This window comes from Rhineura floridana, chromosome 3 (assembly GCF_030035675.1).
Source record: "Rhineura floridana isolate rRhiFlo1 chromosome 3, rRhiFlo1.hap2, whole genome shotgun sequence".
NCBI classification, from domain to species: Eukaryota; Metazoa; Chordata; class Lepidosauria; order Squamata; family Rhineuridae; genus Rhineura; species Rhineura floridana.
Window position 1 is genome coordinate 148,558,502 of NC_084482.1, and position 22,594 is coordinate 148,581,095.

Sequence of the window (22,594 nt, forward strand, 5' to 3'; positions counted from 1 at the left end):
TGTGTGCCAAGACAGTTGGTGTCAGTAGGATTATGCCCACAAGCTATGCAAAGTAGAAGGAACAGCATTGAAAAGCAACATTCAGAGCTAAATCATTACTATAATTTAATATTCAAGTTCTAACAGTAAGGTTTAGCATTGTAAAGGTGTCAGCAATATTGAGCCTCATTACTAGGTCTTTTAAATAAAATTGCAAGTAAATTTAGAAGCCACCATAAAACATTACTGGCCATAATTACTGCCAAGCTACAATGATTTGAAGACAAGTTACAATACATCCAGAAGATAGTTTGTTCATTTTTATTAAAGCCTAAATTCAGTCCAGGCAACCACCATAGCCCACCAAAGCACACAAATTATGATGATAGTTGGAAGTTGCTTTCAAAAGTGCATTGCTGTTAAACCAAAGACAGAATTAGCCAGTAAGTTACATCAGCCAAGCTAGTAGGGTTCCCACTTCTTTACTGACCCTGCTCACTATGAAGTGGACAAAAGCTCACAATGCAAAAATTAAGCAAGGGACTATTTTAATGGTATAATCATTTCTAGAGTGCTTTCAAAACAAAACAAAACAAATAAAATTGGAGACAGGCCCTACTCCTGACTTACAAGCAAATATATATAAGATAAATATTAAAGGCAAAGGAAGCTTCTCTAACAAGTTATAGTCAGAGACAACAAAATACCTTTAAACTCTACTGAGAATAAAAAATGAGGGTTATGTTCTAGTATCAGGAGATAGAGCACCTGGACATAAGGAACACCACAAGGAAAAGAAAACAAGCAAGAGATAACAGATCAAATTTTATGTTGAGTAAGAAGTAAGGCATACTGAAAGGTAAAGAGAGATAGGGAATATAAAGTGAGCAGAGAAATAAGGCACATAAGCTAGTAAAATTGATGTCTATAACAAAACTAAGCCCAATCCAGAAGGGAGGAGAAACTTGGATAAAAGTGACACCTAATAAAAATCAGTATGAGCAGCCAAATTTAAGAGAGGAAAGCGGTTGAAGATAAGAAATGGGAAGCCTAGATAAAAGGACACTAAGACAATAATAAAGTGCAAACAACGGAAGATAATTAAGCAGTGTGGTGTTTTTTAAGTTGATACTGCAAAGCTCAAAAGATATACAAGAGCTGGAAACAAGATATAACCACAGCAAAAGGGAAAAGATGAAAATAAGATCAGACTAAAAAGAAACTTCCAAATTACACACCTGTGAAAAAGACAAATAAATACAGATCCCAAGAAAAAGAAAAAGATTAAAAGAGGCAGAAGCAGAACTATGATACCAAAACAAATTTTAGTTTTGTATAAATTCCATTTTTAAAACATATCCATGAAAAGACAATCATAAGACAGGCAAATATATTAGCAAAAGATGATAATGTCAAGAATGGAAAGATCAGTTGTGGGCTATCAGCAAAAAATGTATAACCAAAACAACAACAAAAAACATTAATAAGTTAGGCTAGAAACAAGAGTACAAAAAGCACCATAAACAGCACTGGAACTCACAATAGTAAGAGTGAAAGAAGAGAAATAAATCACAGGAGCAGAAAACCAGGGAGGGGGGATGATGTCAAGTGGCAATCCTAAACACAACAGTTCAGTGTTTTATACTAGTGAATTAAAAACTGTGAATCTAGAAAAGATTATGAGGAAAGACCATTAGCTGTATTTTCCACAAAATGTTAAGACACAGCTATTTTTCATGCAAGTATTCCATTGATACTAACACTTCTACCATTTGCCTTGAACCAGCTGTTTCCTGACCTGCTTGGCCCTTATCAACACATTCCCTTTTGTTTAAATGTCTGTTGCTCCAAAATCCTTGCCCATGTAGAATAGTTATCTGTAGTAGGTTCATAAACCAAAAGGGGATTCCAAACTGCATTTTCTTCCACCTTCAAATGGGGGAGGGAGGGGAAGAAGGGAAAAGATCATGCTGTTTAGTAAAAGCTATGCGCAGAACATAGCTTTAGTAGCACACATGACTACTGGGGTTATAGGGGAAAATCCAACATAATGTTACTGCAAGAAGTTTGAGAGTTGACTTGGCTGTGCAACCAGTAATGCACAAGCCTAGCTGTAACTGAGTATAACAATAACAGAAGTTGTGCTAGGAGTTGCACATTTTTCACTAGCATAAGACACCCACTGAATTTAGCTGTTGTGCTACGCTAAGAACAAGGCTCCTGCTAGCAAGATGGCAGTCATCTCTCTGTAAAAGCTGACATTGACGCTGATATTCAGCATCGTCTGAGCTCTGAGAGTTCCACATTCTCCCGAATGAACCGTAGAGTGTTCGAGGATTGGGATATTTGCAGGGAGACCAAAATGCTTATTTACAAAGCCATTGTACTACCAACCTTACTGTACGCCTGTGAAACATGGACCATCTATAAATGCCACTCCCAACTTCTTGAAAGATTCCACCAACGCTGCCTCCGGAACATTCTGCAAATTACTTGGGAAGATAGGCGGACTACTGTTAGAGTATTGGAAGAAGCAAAGACCACCAGTGTTGAAACAATGATCCTCCAACATCAACTTCGCTGGACCAGCCATGTTGTTCGAATGCCTGATCACTGTCTTCCAAAGCAGCTACTTTACTCCCAACTTAAGGATGGAAAACGGAATATCGCTGGACAGCAAAAGAGGTTTAAAGATGTTCTCAAAGCTAATCTAAAAAAATGTAACATAAGCATCAAGAACTGGCCCATGAGCATCCCAATTGGAGTTTGGCCATTATCAAAGGTGCTATGGACTTTGAAGAAGCACAAGTACAGGGCAAAAGGGACAGACGAGATAAGCGGAAGGCACGTCACGCAAATCCTCATTGTGACCATCTTCCATCTAGAAACCTATGTCCTCACTGTGGGAGGCTGTGTGGATCCAGAATTGGCCTCCACAGTCACTTACGGACCCACAGTTAAAGACCTTATCTTGGAAGACAATCTTACTCAGCCACGAGTGATCACCAATGAATGAATGAATGTGAGTGGGCTGCCACAACTAGATATCATCCTCAATTGAGGTTTAACCAGTGCAGGACCATCACAGGCTAGTTACCTCTGCTCAACTTGTAGCACAGACAGAACAAAGATTTAGTTAATTGTACAAACCAAAGAGTTATTTGGTAAATGGTCCATTAACTTGAGGCTTTCCAAAGAGGAAGTAATTTATAATCAATGGCCAGAGTTAGTCAAATCCTTTAAAAGGAGCAGAAGAAAGTTCAGATCAAAGATTAGCAATTATTGAACATGTAATTTACAGATGCAAAGGATGTAAATAAATATGTCTATCTGGTATTCAGAATTCTAACTGCTTATATTAGAAGCACCCTGCAGACCTTCCTCATACAACACAGGGAAGACTGAGGGCTGAGGATCTGTATGACATGTGCAAAGATGTTGGAGGCAGGGCTTGCATGCACACCCCTGGCCCCCACCCTGTCCACAGATACAGCAGTTGCCCTTATTAGATAGCTGTTATAAACAGCTATCCTCTTCAGCCCCTGTCTGAAATGCAGAAGTCATAACACAGGAGGGTTAAGATGTCCGATCCAACATGCAATTTGGAAGATATTAAAATACCTAAAGGAATACTTTTACCTGTACCAGCCTGTCCACACTTTTGAGATCAGCTTCAGAAACTCTGCTTGTGTGCCTGGCCTGCCTGTGAGAGCAATTTGGCTGAAAAGTACAAGGGATAAGGTCACATCCGTGGAACTCTGTTCTAGCTTAAACTCATGACCTCATTACTGCAGACCTTCAAGCAGGCCTTTAAAAACTCATATGTTGGCAACTTAGATTACAAAATATATGGTGCTGTTCCAGTTGATTATTACTTATATTATTTATTTTAGTAGGTGGAATGTTATTGCTGGTTCTAGTTATTTATCCATTGTATTCTTATGGTGTTTTAAAATTTGTTAGTGATTTTATACTGTGAATTAATATATTGGAAGTCACCTTGGGAAGGTTTGACCCTAAAAGGTGGCCTGCAATTTCAAATACACATACGCTCACTCTCTACATTAAAGGGATGTTATAAGCAGCTATCTCTCTTAGCCTCCACCTCCATTTGCAGTATGGGAGTGTAAATCAACTGACTATATAATATTGCATTACAGTCTCCATACCGCATCCCAACCTCCCCATGCAATAGTGGAATACTCTTTCTTTTGCACTTAGTGCAGGAGGTGTTTATAAGCAATCATCTAAACTAAAAAAAAAAGCCTCTGAAAATCTCATTTCTCCCCGTACAAGATGATCATGTGAATTTGTGCAAGAATTGGGACTCGTCGTCGATCAGTGCAACAACAAAGTCCTGTCTACTATCTCATATGAACAACTGTCACTCTAATGAGAGAGAAAATAACTATGAATTCTAGTCTCCAAACAAAGGAACAATACTTTCTTATGTTTATGTACTTACCTGGGCAGGACTAAAATATCAAGTTTGGATTTTGGTCTGAAAAGAAGACTGCATACCAAAAAACTGAACAGATAACATCTTAAGCTCCAGTCTTAAGCATACTTAATAGCAAGTAAGCCCCACTGAAATTAGTGACTCATTTCTTAGTAAACCTGGCTAGATTGGTCTATAAATTTGGTTTGGGGAGCAACCAGAACTATTAAAAGATTTCCACTTGTCTGTGTTATAGTTTATTTGGAGCATTAGATTGCTTTGCTGGTAGTGTTGTTGTCTGCATGCATGTTTGCTGACTTGCTACCTGCTATATCGGGAAACTTGTTAGTAAACCTATTATAGTAGAACCACTAGCTGTGAGTGCTATTCACTTCAAATGGAAATCTGCATTCACTTGACCACAAGTATATTTCTCCTTGTCACGGACCTTGCTTTATCAGAGACTCTGATCACACAGAGTTCCACATGCATTCAAAGGAGTTTAAAAAAAAAACCCGCAGGCTTTCCTCATGCAACACAGGGAAGTTTCAGGAGTAAGTATTCAGGGAAACATATTCAAGGTCATTGGGCTGGGGTTTGGAGGTGAGCAGATTTGGGGGGCATGCAGGAAGCTAGGTTGGGGGAGAAGCAGGGAAATTCAAGTGAAAATCTGCTGCACAGTATCTTTGGATGCTGCCCAATACGTTTATGTGTTACCAACTTTGTGCATGAAACTCTAATTCCAAATAAATCACACACTTACACATTATAGCTTTACTAGCTCTTTTATTTATATTCTTCTGGGAAATAGAAGGGAAAACTACAACCACAGAATAAAATAATGGGCTACACCCATGTAATATATGGCAACTGCATTAAAGCCACTTGCAAAGATAATTTCATGGATGTGTCCCAGCAGGTATAAATTAGTCAGCACACCCACAGCATCAGGACCAACACCACCAAATACATCACCAAAGACTGGCTTTCTTCACTATTTGTGTGCACACTTGCACATACACACGCATATATGGTAGATGGTAGGATTGTGGATGTTGAGTGACGTGTAATTTAACTTGAGAGGCACATAATTTGCATGGATAGATGTTTTTGGCTGTCAATAGATATTTAGTACAACAACACTGAAAATGACATTTAATGTTAGGATATGTAAAATGCAAGCTATTACTATTGGGAGTGGGAGATGTATGCCTTTTGGAGGGAGGGGAGAAAAAGTTTATCCCATGGTTTCTTTTTCTTTTCAAGTACCTTATGTGATCTTTTCTACAATATAATGCAACTGTGGTAAATTCTATAAAAAAAGTCAGTACCTGAAACTGAAATCTTAAAGTGCAATGTCTAAGCAAGAAATTGCATTGGGTTCGATGGTCTTTATTTCCAGGTAAATGAATGTAAGATTGCTGCCTAAAGATCCCCAGTTATTTTCTAGATTAAAAGGTAACACATAGTATCTCTCATACATTTAAAAAAAACCACCATACTGACCAGATACAGCAGTACCTAAAGAAAATGGAAGATGTGTGAAGTATGGATATCCCACTCCTTTAACCCTCTAGAAGTCTACTTCAATCAGGTATATGAACAAGTAATGATATACTACAGGTCCCCAATTCTACAGTCATTAATTTGCAAAAATTAGCAAAATACTTTTAGATATGCAGGACTAAGATTTTGGCTTTGCTTCTTGCAATATCAATACTATTAATAATAAATGGCCTTAAAACAACATCAACCACTCTCAGTCCGCAGGAACATCTCCAAAATATAACACTAATCATCAACTTTAAGTGTTCTGAATATGTTTGTGGGCTGTACCCCTCATTGATATATTTAAACAAGCACATTACAAATGTTTAGACATTCAAAGTACACAATTTACATGCTCTGATTCCATTAAAACATGCAAAATAATATAAGAGAAAAAATTGGGTGGTTGTATGTGCCAGAGTTTGATCAAGATCTCTTCCTGATCTCAACATGTTTACAGCTTTCAAGTCCTAACCAGCACTTTGACTTCTGCCTAAAATTGGGTGGAATGAGATATGCTTTCTGTGGCCAACTTCAGCTGACAATCCAGTTGCTCCATTCTAGGACAACTTAAGTTTCTGAATACACTTCAAAGGCAATGCCATGTAAAGTACATAACAATAATATAGTCCAGAAGCTATCAGGGCATGTAGCAAAATGGCCAGATATACAAGCTTTGTTCTCAGTTAAGCTTAGCATGATGTAAGAACCAGACCACTGTCTCTCTCCATGAGACAAATGAAATAATGTTTGAAAACCATTGTGCGGATGACAGAAAACAAAACTACACTAATTGGAAACTATTTCAAAAATCTAACCTCCAAGAAAAATCACATATCTCTCAGGAAAATTACCCTTCTTTAATAAGTAATTATCTCCATATTGGCACTAATCCAACAGGTCTTCACCCTAGCGCTCCACAAGGACAGTGTTTGGACTTATAGTACTATACAAGCAAAGATTCAACAGACTATATGTAATGATAAGATATAGAAATGCTTATGGAATAGGGATGTAATGAAACCTTGGAGTAGAAGCTCACTAGGCATTCACACCTCACAGCAAGACATCACCCTTGGGTCCAAGTGTCAGGCAGAGTTAATGCACCTGCATTTAAAAAGAATAGCTTATCAATTTCAAGCAAGACATCAGCTATCAGTTTAGAGAAGACAATCAAGACATCATTCCTCTTGTCAAGACTGTCACTAAACCTTATGCTTCTGGAAGTGACCAGTAGGTGCCACAAACTATTCTCTGCTTCTGTATGAATTCTGGTGAAGTCCTATGGCACCTTAAAAACTAACAGATTTATTAGGGAAATAGGAAGCTGCTTTACACCAAGTCAGACCATTGGTCTATCTAGCTCAGTATTGTCTACTCTGACTGGCAGTTGCTCTCTAGAGTTTCAGGGTTTTCCCAGCCCTGCCTGAAAGTGCCAGAGATTGAATTTGGAATCTTCTGCATGCAAAGTGCAGCCCTACCACTGAACTACAGCCCCTCCCATTGTGGCATAATCTTTTGTGGACAAAAAGCCACTTCTATCAGGTGCATGAAGTACTACCCTTAGCAATGGCACCAAAAAGACAACAAATGCAAGAGGCACCACCTGTGATATTTCTATGCAAACCTCAAGAAATATACAAAATAACTACAGTGACTACATAACAACAACAAACTATTTATTTTATTTATTAATCACCCTTCCTCAAACAGAGCCCAGGGCAATATACAAATAAAGGATACAAAATTAAAATATTAATAAGATAACAGTAATTAAAAATGCAATCCACAACATTGCTGTTCAGGGCAAAACACTACCATATAACACTGAAAAAGCCTGGGTAAACAGAAATATCTTTAGTTAGCATCTAAATCCCAACAACAAAGGGGACAGATGCAACTCCAGGGAGAGATAATTCCAGAGTTGAGGCCCTACTGCAGAGGTCTTCTGAGTTCCCTAATCACTACAAATCTTTGTGGGGACTGGAAGCAAAGCCTGCAGCAACATCACTGCCAATCTTAAGGATCAAGTCAGCTGGTATTCACAGCAGCAGTAACTAGCAATACTTGCCAAATGAAGGTAACATGCATCTGAAGTTGGCTCTGCTCCATGAACCTTATGCCACAATAACCCTGTTAGTCTTTAAGGTGCCATAAGATCTTTCTGTGTTTTACCTTACATGCACTTCTTCTAGGCATATTGATTCTAAATTAAAATGGCTTAGGGTCTGCTATTATAAAGCTGTTCCTATGTTCTCACAAGTGGAACCTACAACAAATTATTGTTGTATATCCTCTTTACCTCCTAACAGGAACATTCACGTTTGGATGCCAAGTAGCCAGCCAACCATTTCCTCCCCCAAGATGCTGTAAGCTTTAAAGGACTGAAGCAAGCCAATTCATTCACCCCCTCTCCACAGTCTCCCTCCCCCAAAAAATCTTGGTGTGCTCAACATTCCATGGTTTCTGAAGGCCACTAAGCATATTCAGTTTTCATCAGGCTATTTGGCAGTTATCTTGTCTTCTTTAGGTTTTTCTAAAGAAATGTTTTGTATTTCTGCATATCTCAGAAGCATGCAGGCACCTCCCTCTTGCTTCTCAGGGCCTAACTACACTTTACATTAAATGTGGAGTATATAGAATCATCAGTGTTTACTTACAAAATTAATATTAAGCATTGGGGTGATTTTTCAGCTGCAACAATGGGAGCTTTTCTCTAAGTTAATTACTGCATGAGAAGTTATTTTCCTGCTAATGGCTGGAGAGGGAAGGGTTAAACCTTGCAGTCCTGATTAAACTAGGAAGGTCTGCATTTAGTACTTAGTAGCAGTTCAACTATTCTACTTGCATATATTAGCAACAGCAGTTAGGAATATTGGCAAAATATTATTTCAGTATTCAAGACATGTACTTGTCACTTCAGTTCAAAAAACTGGAACTAAGGCATGTTACTACAGATCTACTTTATCAGATAACAAGATACTCAACAAAGTATCACAAGTATACATCTGCCACACCTACCATCAGCCAGTACAGCTTGTGTCATCATAAATAAATGACAGAACTGTATAGTTAGGCATAGGTGTAAACTTTCAACCTGCTTTCAAGTGAACACGAATGCCAATACAAACTAACTTACAGGAACAGTCTGCTAGAGAGTTCAGTATCTGAAGATCTGGTTTCTATCAAGGTAAGTAAATTGACTTTGAGTGTTGTGAAATGTACCTTACTGTCACTTTTCAAACATAGTAAAGCTGCTTAAGAAAATTGTTTAATTAAAGTCTTGGAAGTCAGATAACAAATTTATACATATGCTTAATTACTTCACACCAATTTGGGACAACACTACATATCTTATTTTAAAGCTGTCTCGAATGTCCTTCCAGATGTTTTTGGACTCCAGCTCCCATCAGCTCAGCCAGCATGGTGATTAGTTAGGGAAAACAGGGGTTGTAGTCCAACAGGTTCTCCATCTCTGCCCTAATAGCCACTTCATACCATGCGTTTCACTACAGTGATGTAGGTAGATATTGTGTGCTCACATGTATATGCTTATTCTGGAAACCACAATTGCTGACATGAAGCTCCTACACCTGTAGCACAACCTAGCCTATCAATGCACCAACATATCTATAGGTCTGTGACTGAGATTCATGCTGTCATCATGATCATGCAATTGGGTCACAGGAAGAGTGTCTTCAAGCCAACCAGCCTCTATTTTTCACCATTACTGTACCAAGCATTCAGCAGAACTGTTACTTAATTTCTATTTTTTTAAAAAAAATACGGCAAGCCTAGTCTGCTGATGATATAAACACTTGTTAGGTTTGAATGCAAAATAGTAAATTTCTCAAGTTCAAAAATCTTACTGAATGCCAACTCCTTAATTTCAACCGTCTCTCCATGTACACCAACTCTTTGGAAATCCATGTTATTATACACAGATTCTTGCTAGGTGCTCATGAGAGAGAAAGAGAGAAAACATGCCAGAGATTCTCAAAACTGACCTTTACACAAATCCTCACACAACCTCCATGATATTGCATGTGACATTAAACCAGAAAAATCTAGTATCATCCACATACAATACAAAGACAATAATGATAAATAAGCAACCTAGATCTTCATGTAGGACTGCAGTCTCACAGGCTTTGAAAATCTTCTGAACTGCATTCTAAACAGAAATGACAGCCTAATTGTATGCATGTTTACTCAGACATAAGTACCACCAAGTTCAATATGGCTTACTCCCACATAAGCATGCATTCCACACATTTAAAGAAACCCCCCCCAAGAATCCTGGGGACAATAGTTTGTTAAGGGTGTTGGGAACTGTAGCTCTGTGTGGGGTAAACTGCAGTTCCCAGGACTCTTAGGAGTGAGGAGGGGAGGAATGTGCTTTCAATGTATGGTGTGTACATACTCTATCTATCTGAAGAGATCACTTCAGCATCCTTTCACGTACTTTCCACCCTTTAACAAGTAGTCTGTGAGAGCCTTCACAGGCAGAAGCCTACTTTTATCAGATACGCAAAAAGTACACTTTTTATCGATTTACAGCTGCTGATTAAGAGGGATAACTCTTCAGGAATTTGCCGGTATTCAGAGCAGCATTTTGAATCCTACTAGCGATTCATAAAACGATTCACCTTTTCCTTCCTTCTTCAAGCAGGAGGTGCCCGGCTAGGTCACTAGCCAGAACACTTAGCAATTATGAATATATCCTCACCCAGCTCAAGCGAAGCATAACGGGCATTTTCTGCATTCACAATAAAAGCCCGGGAGGCGGGACTCTCTCCTACCTACCCCCTCGACGAGCAGCAGGAGCTGCGTTGAGCTGCTGTGAATCTTTTAAATCTGTCCGCGACACATGATTGGGGGTTTCCGAAAACACAGTGTAGCCTCTGTGGGGCCGCAGCTTGAAACACTTGAGGTCTGTGTTATGTTTGCGTTTGTGTTTTAAAGCGGTTGCGTTTCAGTCGCTGAGAATGTCCCTCACGCATCTCGGGCTAAACTAAAGCTAGTCCTTTTCGACTGTCTTTTCACTTGACAGGCAGACAGCTACGTCCCCGCCCCAACCTCAAGCCAAGCTCTCGTCTCCGTTCAAATCTCTGCAAGGATCCCAGCTCCTTTCCCCAGCGCCGCACAATCTTACCCAAGGCTTTCCAGCTTCTCTTCGCCCCCCTGCATGGAAGTCGCGGGGCTACAAGGAAAGCAGAGGAAGGCGAGGCAAAGCTCCTAGGCGATTCCGCATCCACAGCGACCTGGCAGCGGCAACGGGACACGTTAGCCACGGCGTGAGGGGCCACTTTCCCACCAGCCCAAAAAGAGAGGGGGACGAAGTCAGCCAGCCGAGAGGGGAAAACAGTAGCATACAAGGCCCGTCAGGAACTACTGCACCTCAGAGCAACCCCTTGTCAGGCAGCCGTAGGAAGCAAAGGGGCTTCCCTCAGGGTTGGCCAAAAAACTTAAAAAATAATGATCTGCTTCACCCGCTGCTGCTCCCACAGTTCACAAGCGAGGCCCCACCCCCTTGGCTCGACTTCTCGCACAGCACCCGCCTCGCTTTTGAAATGGGCGGGACGGTGGCCACGACCAACACGCTCGTCCGTGGAAGCGTCTTGGGTCGCGCCCCGTCACGTATAAACGCGCCAACCGTGAGATTCGGGGTACGCTCCTCACACGAATGGCCCGACTCTACGTTCATTCGTGGCAGGGTGCACCCCAACCGCCTCCACGGACCAGCCTTTTGCCCGTGGCCGCTGTTTCCGGCCTGACACTTCGTTCTTCTTTTGCTTTAGTATTCTGTCGGTTTTGTAATCAAAAGATTTTTTTTTAAGCAAACTTTTGTTTATTTATTTATTTAGAGACGTATTCAACAGGGAAGATTTCCTTGTGGTGGGAAAATCTGCTAATATTACTACGTCTCCGTGTTTTAATTTCTGAAAACGGGGAGGTTACAGCAAACCCGGAAGTCACGCTGTCTGTTCTGAGAGCCCTTCTTCCTATAATCTCAAAATACAAGGGCTGGTGGTGGTTGCGGTATCAGTAGAGGGGGGGAAATCATTCTGCATACGGTTTAATATATTCTTACAGTATACTGCCGGGTCCGGAACTATTGAAAGTGCGGGTTGTTGGTTTTTATCTGTGCTTTTTCAAAAAGCAACCAGCTCCTTGTAACCTACCAGGATTGATAAACTCTTGAAGCTGCCAGCCAATATTCACGATGGGTGAGATCGAGACATTTGGTATTATCTGCTTAGAACGAGATACTCAGAAGAAAACTAAGCCCCATTGAGCTCAACTGAATTTATGGGCAGGTAAGTGAGTATAGGATTGCCGCATTAGGCTGGATCCAACCCACTAAGTTCCATTATTTTTGATATGGCTGGATCAGACGTATACAACCTAAATATGGCTTTCTGCAAGTTATATTTCAGATTATGTTCAATGCAAATCAACGTTAAAACATGCTCCTTTCTTCCCACAGAGATCAACAGTTTAATAGCAAAACCACAGGACTAGAGAAAGGATAATGCATCAACTTATGCTTGACTGAGATCAGACCCAAACGTGCCCATACTTGAGTAGCAAGACGTTTAAGTTTGAGAGGCTCAGGCTGTTTCATATCTTTGAGAATTAATTCCTGTTGACAAATACACTTGCAGTGAATTTTTCAAATACATTTACTATCCTAGCTCAGAATCCTTCTTCTAGGAGGAAGGTGGGGATATAAAGTTAATAAATAAAATCAGACTCAGGATCACTGACATGTTTTCCCATTATTTTTAATGCAAAACTTAACTCTAGAGTGGTGGGTAGATTGGGGTACAGATTACACAGGTCTCTACACAGTATGGCTAGACATGGCTACTCAAGCAAAGAGGTTGTTGAAGCAACAGGCCCTCTGAGACCCCTTAAGTAATCTCTGGGCTAGCAAACGGGCATTCCTACAGCTGGGCTGAACAGCAGACTCAGTCTGTTTGCATCTGTGCAGACAGCAACTTTGATGATGGGGTGGAGACATCTGTCAGTTCTTCTAGAGCCACCTTCACCCACATCTCCAACTCGTGTGGCACCAGAGGCAGGGCAAGAGGCAGCTCTGGGGGGATGGCAGAATCTGAATGCAAGGTGATGAGAGGATTGCCCTCAGACCCAGTCCAATCTACTACAGCCTTTGCTTCAGAGGCAGGGATGTCACTGGGCAAACCACTGAAGTCTTTCTCAGTGCCACCCTTCCCCATTGCAGACCACTGGGCCTCCCCCCTAGATGCCAGCCTTCCTCCTCTTCCACTCTACCAAGAGTTCTCCATAGTGCTCATGGTGTTTACAAAACTAAATGGTTAATAGTTTTACGGTACTTCAATTAACATTTCTTGTCTTTATACTTTCATGTGATGGTTGCATATACTGCGCTGAACACTGAAAAGTACATTCATAGGCTACCATTTCATCACATATATCTAGAACTACTGCATGCTCAGGAGTGAGAGTAGGAAGCATCTAGCAGTAGTTCTATCTATCCTAAGATAACTTTGGATGCTTCTGAGATTCAGAATAACTCCTGTATGCTGGAAAAGAAATGGATGGTCATTATCAAATGGAGAACGCACACTTTCTCTTATTAATTGACCATATATTCTCCAATTTCACTTCACCTCTGAGGACCTGAACATTTTAAATGTTTTCAGATAATTGCAGAGTCATAAGATTGTACAGTGTATTATAATGCAATACACTACATAGCCTGATCCCCTAAGCATTGTTAGGCATACCAACTAATAAATTAACTTAAGTTCACCTAACTGTACGAGGCCAGGCTTTTAAAAGTCTGTCAGCTGTGAGCCCTCTCCATCACCACCCCATCCATTGGCTAAGCTGCCATATGTCATGGAACGTTCATGAATATTTTAACTGGTCACGATGAAGGTATCAGCATTGGAATGCTGACAAATAATGCAGCTTCTGTAAATTAATAAAAGGTCAGTTTAACTAGGAAAAACTAGGCAAAGGAATAAGAGAAAAGGCAAGCAAATTTTGAAAGCTGAGGAACATAAAACCAGGAAACGAGCAAGTAGGTTGAATAGACGTGGCTCAGTTTCCCACCCTGAACTAGCCAATTCTTACTGCAGGCTTCTAATATATGCAGCCTGGTCCTATAGCTCTTTCCTCAGTAGATTCACTGAATGCAGTAAGATTTCCAAGGAAACATTATTTTATTAAAATATTTATCTCCTGCCCTACTGGTGCAAAAGCACCACCCAGGGTGGCTTAGAACATTTAAAATTATAATTTCATAAAAACAACAATATAAAACAACCCAGGAGGCAGTTAAAACCCAAGCTTAAAACACCATCAGCCACTTACGACAACAGCCTGCAGAAATACAATGGTCTTTAGGAAATAATGAAAAACAGAGAGGGAGGGGGCCCACCATGGGGCAAAATGTTCCATAATAGTTATAGCCATTCAGAAGGCTCTCAGTAAATAAACATGAATAGAACTGCGCTATAAATCTGCCTTACCATAAAAAAATAGCTTATCAAAAGCTTATAATATATTGACTTCCGGGAAGGGTGACTTAGCCTGTGCCTGCTTTTGAGACGGGCTCCTGCCTCAAAAGAAGCTTATTCAGATATATCAGTCAGTTTTTTCTTTTTTTTTGACTGATTAAACTTCTCCCGGGTAGGGAGAAACGAAGAGATTAACCTCAAAGCCTATTTTTGTTGGGACGACCAGATCTCATTAATTTATGGGACGAGGTCCAGCCGACGAAGGTGGGACGGATTTTCAACGGCAAGCTCTATCTGATAAAGCGAACGTTCATCTTATCTTCTAAGAGAGAACGCACTAACAGGCAAGCACCCTTCTTTCTATATTTTTCTTTTACTTGACTTAAATTGTTGCTGTTTAAAAGAGATTTGCCAGATTGATCGGTTTTTGACATCTCACTGGGGAGCCATAACTTCTCTCTGCTACGCACTAATTAATAGCTTATCTCTGTTTTTGTTGCAAAAAGCTGTCCTGGATTTGCATTCTAAAGATATACACAGAAGAGGGATTTCTATTCCAGATTTTTATTTTGAAGAATATTATATTGTCTGAGACTACTCTCTTTTTGGTCTATTTTATTTTGACGAATCTGTTTTCTGACGACTGCCATTAATTGTTTCGATCCTGGGAACTGCATTTTGTTTACTTAACTATGGAGAGATAAGGCTGTCTGCTCTGTTTATACTGTGATGTCACCAAGTTTGGAGTATTAACCCAATTGTTGCTGAAATAAGAAGTGGTTTTCCTATATTTTTCTTTTAAAATGGCAATTAAGAAAGTGGCTGAGAATCTGGAAATAACTATGTTTCAGAAAATAATGGATGAGATTGAGATAACGAAACAAAACCTGCGACAGGGTTGTAAGGAGTTGAAAATTGAATTGAGTAAAATGACGCAGGAGATTAAAGATATAGGGGTCCCTGTGAGAGAGGTGACCCTGGAAGGGGTCCCTGTGAGAGAGGAGACCCCGGAGATTGGAACAAACGTGGAACAGGAAAAAGATTTGGAGTCTATGGACTTTAGAAATAAAATCTATTGTTTGGAGACACAGGAGATTAAAGACATAGGGGTCCTTGTGAGAGAGGAGACCCTGGAGACTGGAACAGGGGTCCCTGTGAGAGAGGAGACCCTGGAGACTGGAACAGGGGTCCCTGTGAGAGAGGAGACCCCGGAGATTGGAACAAACGTGGAACAGGAAAAAGATTTGGAGTCTATGGACTTTAGAAATAAAATCTATTGTTTGGAACTCAATGTTATCTCTGAAGAAATTAATGAAGATTCTAGAGATAAAGTTATCAATGGCATGGATAATCTTCTGGACTGGAATGATGTGATGGAGCCCAATATAGAGAAAATCTATGGAATTAACTGCAGCCATGTGACAATGGAAAAATTTTCAAGAGATGACCCAGTGTATTTTGAAAAAAAGAACAGAGATATGATTTTACAGCAGTATTTCAGCAACCTATTCAGAATGGATGGCAAGAAAATATTTGGGATAGAGGTAATTCCCATCAGACTCTTACTATATGACTATGGCTTTGACAGCAAGATTATTATGGAATACTGATAATGGAAGATTGGATACTGAAATTACTGGACTTAACAAGACTACTGAAGATGGAAGATGGAAAATGGAACTAATAGGGATAATAGAACAATGGCTACTGAAATTACTGAACCTAACAGATTCTGATGTGATGGATTAATTGAAATGTTTATTTTGACTATGGTTATGACAATAAGATTATCATAATTAGTAATGAGATGGATTAATCGATATGCTTATCTGGAAAAAAAAAATTGATAGATATATTTCTTAAAGAATTGAAACCTCTCTTTGACTTTTTGTGGAAAGAATAAAGTAATGTTTATGAGATTTGATGATTAAGTAAGATAACTATTGGAGGAAAGTGATTTTATAATATGACTTAAGAGACAGGATTGTTATATATTATAGACTTATAACTGATCTGATCTTTGACAAATGGGAAGTCAATATTTTACTCTTTATTTTTTATTTTTATTTTTATTTTTATTTTTATTTTTTGTTTAACTATTTTTGATTTTGTTTTTTGTCTTTGAATGTTTTATGATTTCGTCTTGTATGTTTTATGAAAATTTGAATAAAAATTATTGAAAAAAAAAAAAAAAAAAAAAGCTTATAATATATTTACTCCATATTTTAGTATACAGGGGTACCCAAACTGGTCTATGGACCACCGGTATTCCATGAGCTTCATTCAGGTGACTCACAGCTTGTTCATATTAAATATTCATCCTGATTTTAATTGTGTTTTTATTGCTTCTTTCTTATGTGTTGTATTTTATTGTATTATCATTTGAATTCTATGGAATGCAAATTGTAATACTATGAAATACAATAAAAGAAATCAAAGACACAATAATTTATTTTTTTTATTTTTTAATTAATTTCATTTATAAACCGCCCATAGCCGATGGCTCCCTGGGCGGTGTACAACATACAATAATACAATAAATGAACAAAATCACAGATAAAAATACAAATTCATAATAACACTAAATGATATTAAAATTCATACAGCATCTAGCACAGGGCAGTGCAAGACTCTTAGCAATTTTGAAGTGGTCTGTGGAGAGAGAGAAAATTTGGAACCACTGATTTAGTAGAATTGTTGTCCCTGAAAGGTGCATATAAAGCAATTGGCATTTGTATAGATCTGAAGAGAATTTAAATATATTATCTCTCTGCAATCCTTAAAAGAAGGCATGATCTGGATGCATAGAATGCAGCAGACTCACTGAAGCTAGTTCTTGTGGGTCTGATCAGATGTGAGATTGCCTGGGAATGTTAGGGATAACACCTTTGAGTTCCAGCCTGGAAGACTGATAGGATATACTGGCAATTCAAGAAAGCCAGTTCATTAGGTTACTGTGTTATCCTCATGTTCTATATGTGTGGAGCAGGATCAAACTGAGAGAATAAGTTAATTGCTAAACTGATATTTCAGGAAAGGATTTCCTGACTTACTTGTGTACAGCACAATCCTAACCACATCTACTCAGAAGTAAATCCGACTGAATTCACTGGGGGTTATGACTGCAGCTTTAACTACTACACTACTCTAGCTTGGCCTTTATTTCTAAAATGGCCCATCCTTAATTTTAAGTAGTATTTACCTCTAGCACGGTTCCCAAACTTTTTTCCCCATGGACTACTGAAAAATTGCTAAGGATCTTAGCAGACCATTTAATATTTCTTCTGTCTGTTGCAGCAATTGTAAAGTGCTCTATCATTTTAACAGTATTTTTATTGCTTCTCTTATTTCTTATGTTGGATTTTATTGTATTACAGTTTGATTTCCATAGAAGTGTTTTTCACACACACACCGTGGAGCACCTGAATGAAGCTCGCGGACCACTGGTGGTCCATGGGTCGCAGGTTGGAAACCCCTGACCTATAGCATTTATATCTTGCCCATTAACAATAAATTCTGTAGGCAATGTACAATATAGAAATATAAGATAAAATGAAAAGATCCACTAAAGCACCAGAATATAGTAGCATACAACCAATAGTGCCCAAGGTCTAAGAAACACTCAAACATGTTTTTAAAACTGAAAAGCCTGGTGAAATTAAAAGGTCATTTGAACAGAACAGGCAAATGTATTGAATCAGACTAGATACCTAGCTCAGTGTTGTCTACACTACAACTTATATGCCAGGTGAGCCTCTCTTGGCAGGGAATTCCACACAACTGTCACCATTGAACAGGCCCTCTTCTTAGTCAACCACCTCACCTCGTTTGGCAGGGGCACCTAGAAAAAGGCCTTTGAATATGATTTTGAGGTCTAGGCAGGTACTGTATATAAGGGAGAAGACAATACTTCAGGTATACGGTCTGCAAATAATTTAGGACTTTAAAGATTAATGCCAGCATTTTGAATAGGGCCCAGAAATCAAATGGAAGACAATGCATTTTTGGAGAGAAGTTTTCCAGGGGAAAGGTTGTGGTTGGTGAGTTCCAAGGAGAAGCATGGAAGAGTAACCAATTGTTGGCAAAGAAATGGTGAACTAGGTATTTGGATGTAAGTGAAGTCAAACTGGAAACACTACACTGTTGTAAATAAAGTCACATGTTTGGGGATAAACAAGAGTGAGTCAATTAACAGTGTTGAAGTACAGTAGCTAACAATCCGAATTTGATCAAGAATACTGTAGCATGAATTGGAGAGACAAGAGAAAGCAAAACTCAGCAAACAAATTGGCTCTAGAAATTGAAATTAAAATTAAAGGACCAAAATCCCCATGTAACAGGTATAGTGATCAGGTTGTCCACAATCACAAAGCACAGAAATGGGTAAGGGTCCAGGAAAATATCAGGAGCTACATTTTGGGAAATTCTACTGAATGGGCAATCCCTAAAAGACTGGCTAGAGGGCTGAAGATAGTTTAAAGATTAACTGGGAAAATGGTCCACAACAGACTTTTAGATGGATGTCTTCAATAATTTGAATGCTGCTCCCATATTTAAAATATTTGTAAGCCACTGTGAGTACACTGCAGAAAATTAGGATAGAAATAACAAGTTTTTCACACAGACATAAGATCAATGCAGCAATCAGAAATGCATTATAAATACAATATATATGCTCATTCTTTATAGTTTCGGTTAAACTCTCCATCCCCATCCTTAATTACTATGTACTGTACAAGTGTTATCCTGAAAAGACTGTGGTTTCCTTTTAAACTGACTCCTCCCTCAACACCTTGGCATGCTTGCAAAGACTATAAAAAAGAGCAGCCAGCTCCCTTGTTATGACTAATGTGGTTTTATAGAAACGTTCACAGGCTCTCAACAGATTATTAGAGGTGCAATGCAATCCTAAACATACTGACTTAGAATTAAGTCCCATAGCTCCAGGGAAGGGCCATAGTTCAATGGTAGAACAGCTGCTTTCCATGCACAAAGTACCAGGTTTAGTCTCTGGCATCTCCAGATGAGGCTGGGAGATGCACCATCTGAAAACCTGGAGAGATGCTGCCAGTCAGTGTAGACAATACTGAGCTAGATGGACCAATGGTCTGAATATTGGTAGTTTTTTAAATATGTGGCAGAATCTCACTAGAGTAGCATTTTTCACCACTTGTAAAATATATCTCACTGTACTTCTCTATGTCCACCAACACTAAGGAATGGAGTATTATTTTTTATTTTTTAGATTTATACCCCGCTCTTCCTCCCAGTAGGAGCCCAGGGTGGCAAACAAAAGCACTAAAAACACTCTAAAACATCATAAAAACAGACTTTGAAATATATTACAACAACCTTAAAAACATAATAAAACAAAGTTTCTTTAAAAACATTTTTTTAAAAACGCTTCAAAAACATATTAAAAAGCCATTCCAACACGGACGCAGACTGGGATAAGGCTTGTAGAAAGAGGAAAGTCTTCAGTAGGTGCCGAAAAGATAACAGAGATGCTGCCTGTCTAATATTTAAGGGGAGGGAATTCTAAAGGGTAGGTGCCACTACACTACAGGTCCACTTCCTATGTTGTGCGGAGCTGACCTCCTGATAAAATGTATCTGCAGGAGGCTCTCATCTAGCGTAGTGATCGACTGGGTATATAAAGGGTAAAACGGTCTTTCAGGTATCCTGATCCCAAGCTGTATATTTTATTTATTTATTTAATTTGTATCCCACCCTTCCTCTCAGCAGGAGCCCAGAGCAGCAAACAAAACACTAAAAAACTTTAAAACATCATAAAAACAGATCTTAAAATACATTAAAACAAAACAGCATTAAAAACATTTTAAAAAACAACCTTAAAAAAGGGTTAAAACATTATTAAAAAACATATTAAACAATTCTGACACAGATGCAGACTAGGATAGGTCTCAACCTAAAAGGCTTGTTGAAAGAGGGCTTTGTACATCACCTTGAACTTAGCCTGGTAGCTAATAGGTAGCCAGTGCAATTCTTTCAGAAGCAGGGTGACACGTTAGCGATACCCTGCCCCAGTGAGCAGTCTCACTGCTGCATTTTGCACCAGCTGCAGCTTTTGCACCAACCTCAAGGGTAGCCCCACATACAGCACATTCAAATAATCCAGTCTAGAGGTTACCAGTGCATGGACAACAGTGGTCAGGCTATCCTGGTCCAGAAACGGCTGTAGCTGTCTTACCAGTCCAAACTGGTAAAAGGTACTCCTAGCCACTGAGGTCACCTGGGTCTCTAATGACAAAGATGGATCCAGGAGCACCCCCAGGCTACGAACTTGCTCTTTCAGAGGGAGTACAACCCCATCCAAAGCAGCCAACTGACCAATTATCCAAACTCAGGAACCACCAACCCACAGCACCTCTGTCTTGCTAGGATTCAGACTCAGTTTATTGGCCCTCATCCAGCCCACCACCAATTCCAGGCAACGGTCTAAGGTTTGCACGACTTCTCCCAATTTGGATGCTACAGAAAAATAGAGCTGGGTATTGTCAGCTTATTGCTGACACTCCCCACGGCATTCAGGAATCTTCCATTAGTCTCCAGGGGTGGACTATCTTAATCTGTCCACCACTCCTGCAGGGGAAGATCAGAGCTATATCTAAACTTCACCAGGAAGTGGGCTGACCATGACAATGGGGTGACATCCACCACCCTCATCTCCAGACCACCCCTTCCTCCATCTGGATCAAAACCCAAGTTGAGGGTGTGCCCTGCCCTATGCGTTGGACCAGTGACAACTTGAGACAGCCCCATGGTTGTCATGTAGGCCATGAAGTCCTGAGCTGGAACACTAAAGGCAGCCTCAGCATGGACACTGAAATTACCCAAGAAAGACTATCATTCTGGGCTCCTCCCATACCACAGCCAAGACCTCCTCCACCAGCTTGGTCAGAGAAGCTGCCTGTCAGCAGGGTGGACAGTACACCAGCAGCAATCCTAGTTTCCTGTCTCCTTAGTCAGATGCAGGTCCTCACAACCAGCTCCAAGACAGAATGGTTTCCTGGTGAGATATGGATGTTTTGTACACCACAGCAGCTCCTTCCTCCATCCCTGCAGCTTGTGCTGGTATTGCACCCAATATCCAGGTGGGCAAAGCTGGGTCAGATCAACTCCTCCCAGCTCACCCACCCAGGTCTCGGTAACGCAAACCAAATTGGCACTTTAATCCATGATGAAATCATCAATGAGTGTGGTCTTATTTACTAATCTGGCATTAAACAACAGCACACACAGGCCAGTGGGCGCAGCAAATGAGCAACGAGGAACCCATTGTAAGAATGAAATAAGACTGAAATAAGAATGTAGATGGCTTTCTAAGTCAAACGTTGGGAGTCAAATACCCTGAGCAGCAAGGAGGAAATTACATTGTTCTTAATCAGAAAGCAATGCGAAGCAGAGGATACCTGGAGACTGTTTTTTAATTCTAATTTAATCTACAGGTACAAGAAGTGGGGTTCATAAATATCCATCCCAAGAGTTTTCCTGTGGCCTGTCTTCCATCCTGCCCTGTCTACCATCCCAACTCTAACGTAGTTCCATTATGTACTGTAGGCTTTCAAAGTTTTGAACTATTCTACATGTGGAAGGGAGAGACTGGCTCACCCAAGTACACAAGGTTTTCAGCCCAGGATGGAAGGAGGTCAGGACACTGCAACAGACCCTTGACTGGATTTACACCCTGTTAGTCACACACGTTGAGGAGCAGTTCCACTTAGGCTGTTCAGTAGGCTTGGTGAAAATCAAGTGTGCATGAAATGGGGGGGGGACTTTAAAGGGCAGCCCAAAGACCAAATTCAATATTACTTTGCAACATCAAAGAGAGGCTGGTTGGCAACATCTGTGAGAAGAAAGAAATAAACAGCCATCCTCATTCCACCCCAAAGGAACAATCTGGATAGACCGGACCTCATTGTTAATAATAATAAAGTAAAGCTCTAATTGTTCAGTTTATTCAGCCTTTGACTGGCACATCATGATGAAATTGTGCCAAACTTTTCAGGATGCAGTAGACTTTCACATTAATGTCTTTCTCTTTCACTGTTGAATATTGAGAAAAAGCTGGAATTTTAGACATCTGGAAAATGGA

General features: G+C 39.8%; 2 protein-coding genes and 1 long non-coding RNA gene across 7 annotated transcripts in view; 1 reads left to right on the forward strand and 2 right to left on the reverse strand.

Moving 5' to 3' along the window:
- Positions 1–11,200, reverse strand: part of ARHGEF3 (Rho guanine nucleotide exchange factor 3) — a 281,832-nt gene extending 270,632 nt beyond the window's left edge. Inside the window, exon 1 of one of the 4 annotated variants that reach the window (XM_061618281.1) lies at positions 11,121–11,200. In XM_061618281.1, coding sequence (XP_061474265.1) covers positions 11,121–11,155 — 35 coding nt within the window. In that variant the 5' untranslated portion in view covers positions 11,156–11,200. Of the gene's footprint in view, positions 1–3,618; positions 3,671–11,120 lie in introns of those variants that run through there. The other 3 variants (XM_061618283.1, XM_061618280.1, XM_061618285.1) reach the window with 3 other exon arrangements.
- Positions 1–11,211, reverse strand: part of LOC133380625 (serine/threonine-protein kinase pim-1-like) — a 148,936-nt gene extending 137,725 nt beyond the window's left edge. For both annotated transcript variants that reach the window (XM_061618290.1, XM_061618288.1), the window contains exon 1: positions 11,121–11,211. The gene's annotated coding sequence lies outside the window, so the exon portion shown is untranslated. The remainder of the gene's footprint in view (positions 1–11,120) is intronic.
- LOC133380626 (uncharacterized) lies at positions 10,784–12,569 on the forward strand. Its single transcript, XR_009761486.1, has 3 exons — positions 10,784–10,898; positions 11,019–12,285; positions 12,456–12,569. It is a non-coding gene; the product is annotated as an uncharacterized LOC133380626 (long non-coding RNA).
- Positions 12,570–22,594: the final 10,025 nt, after the last annotated feature.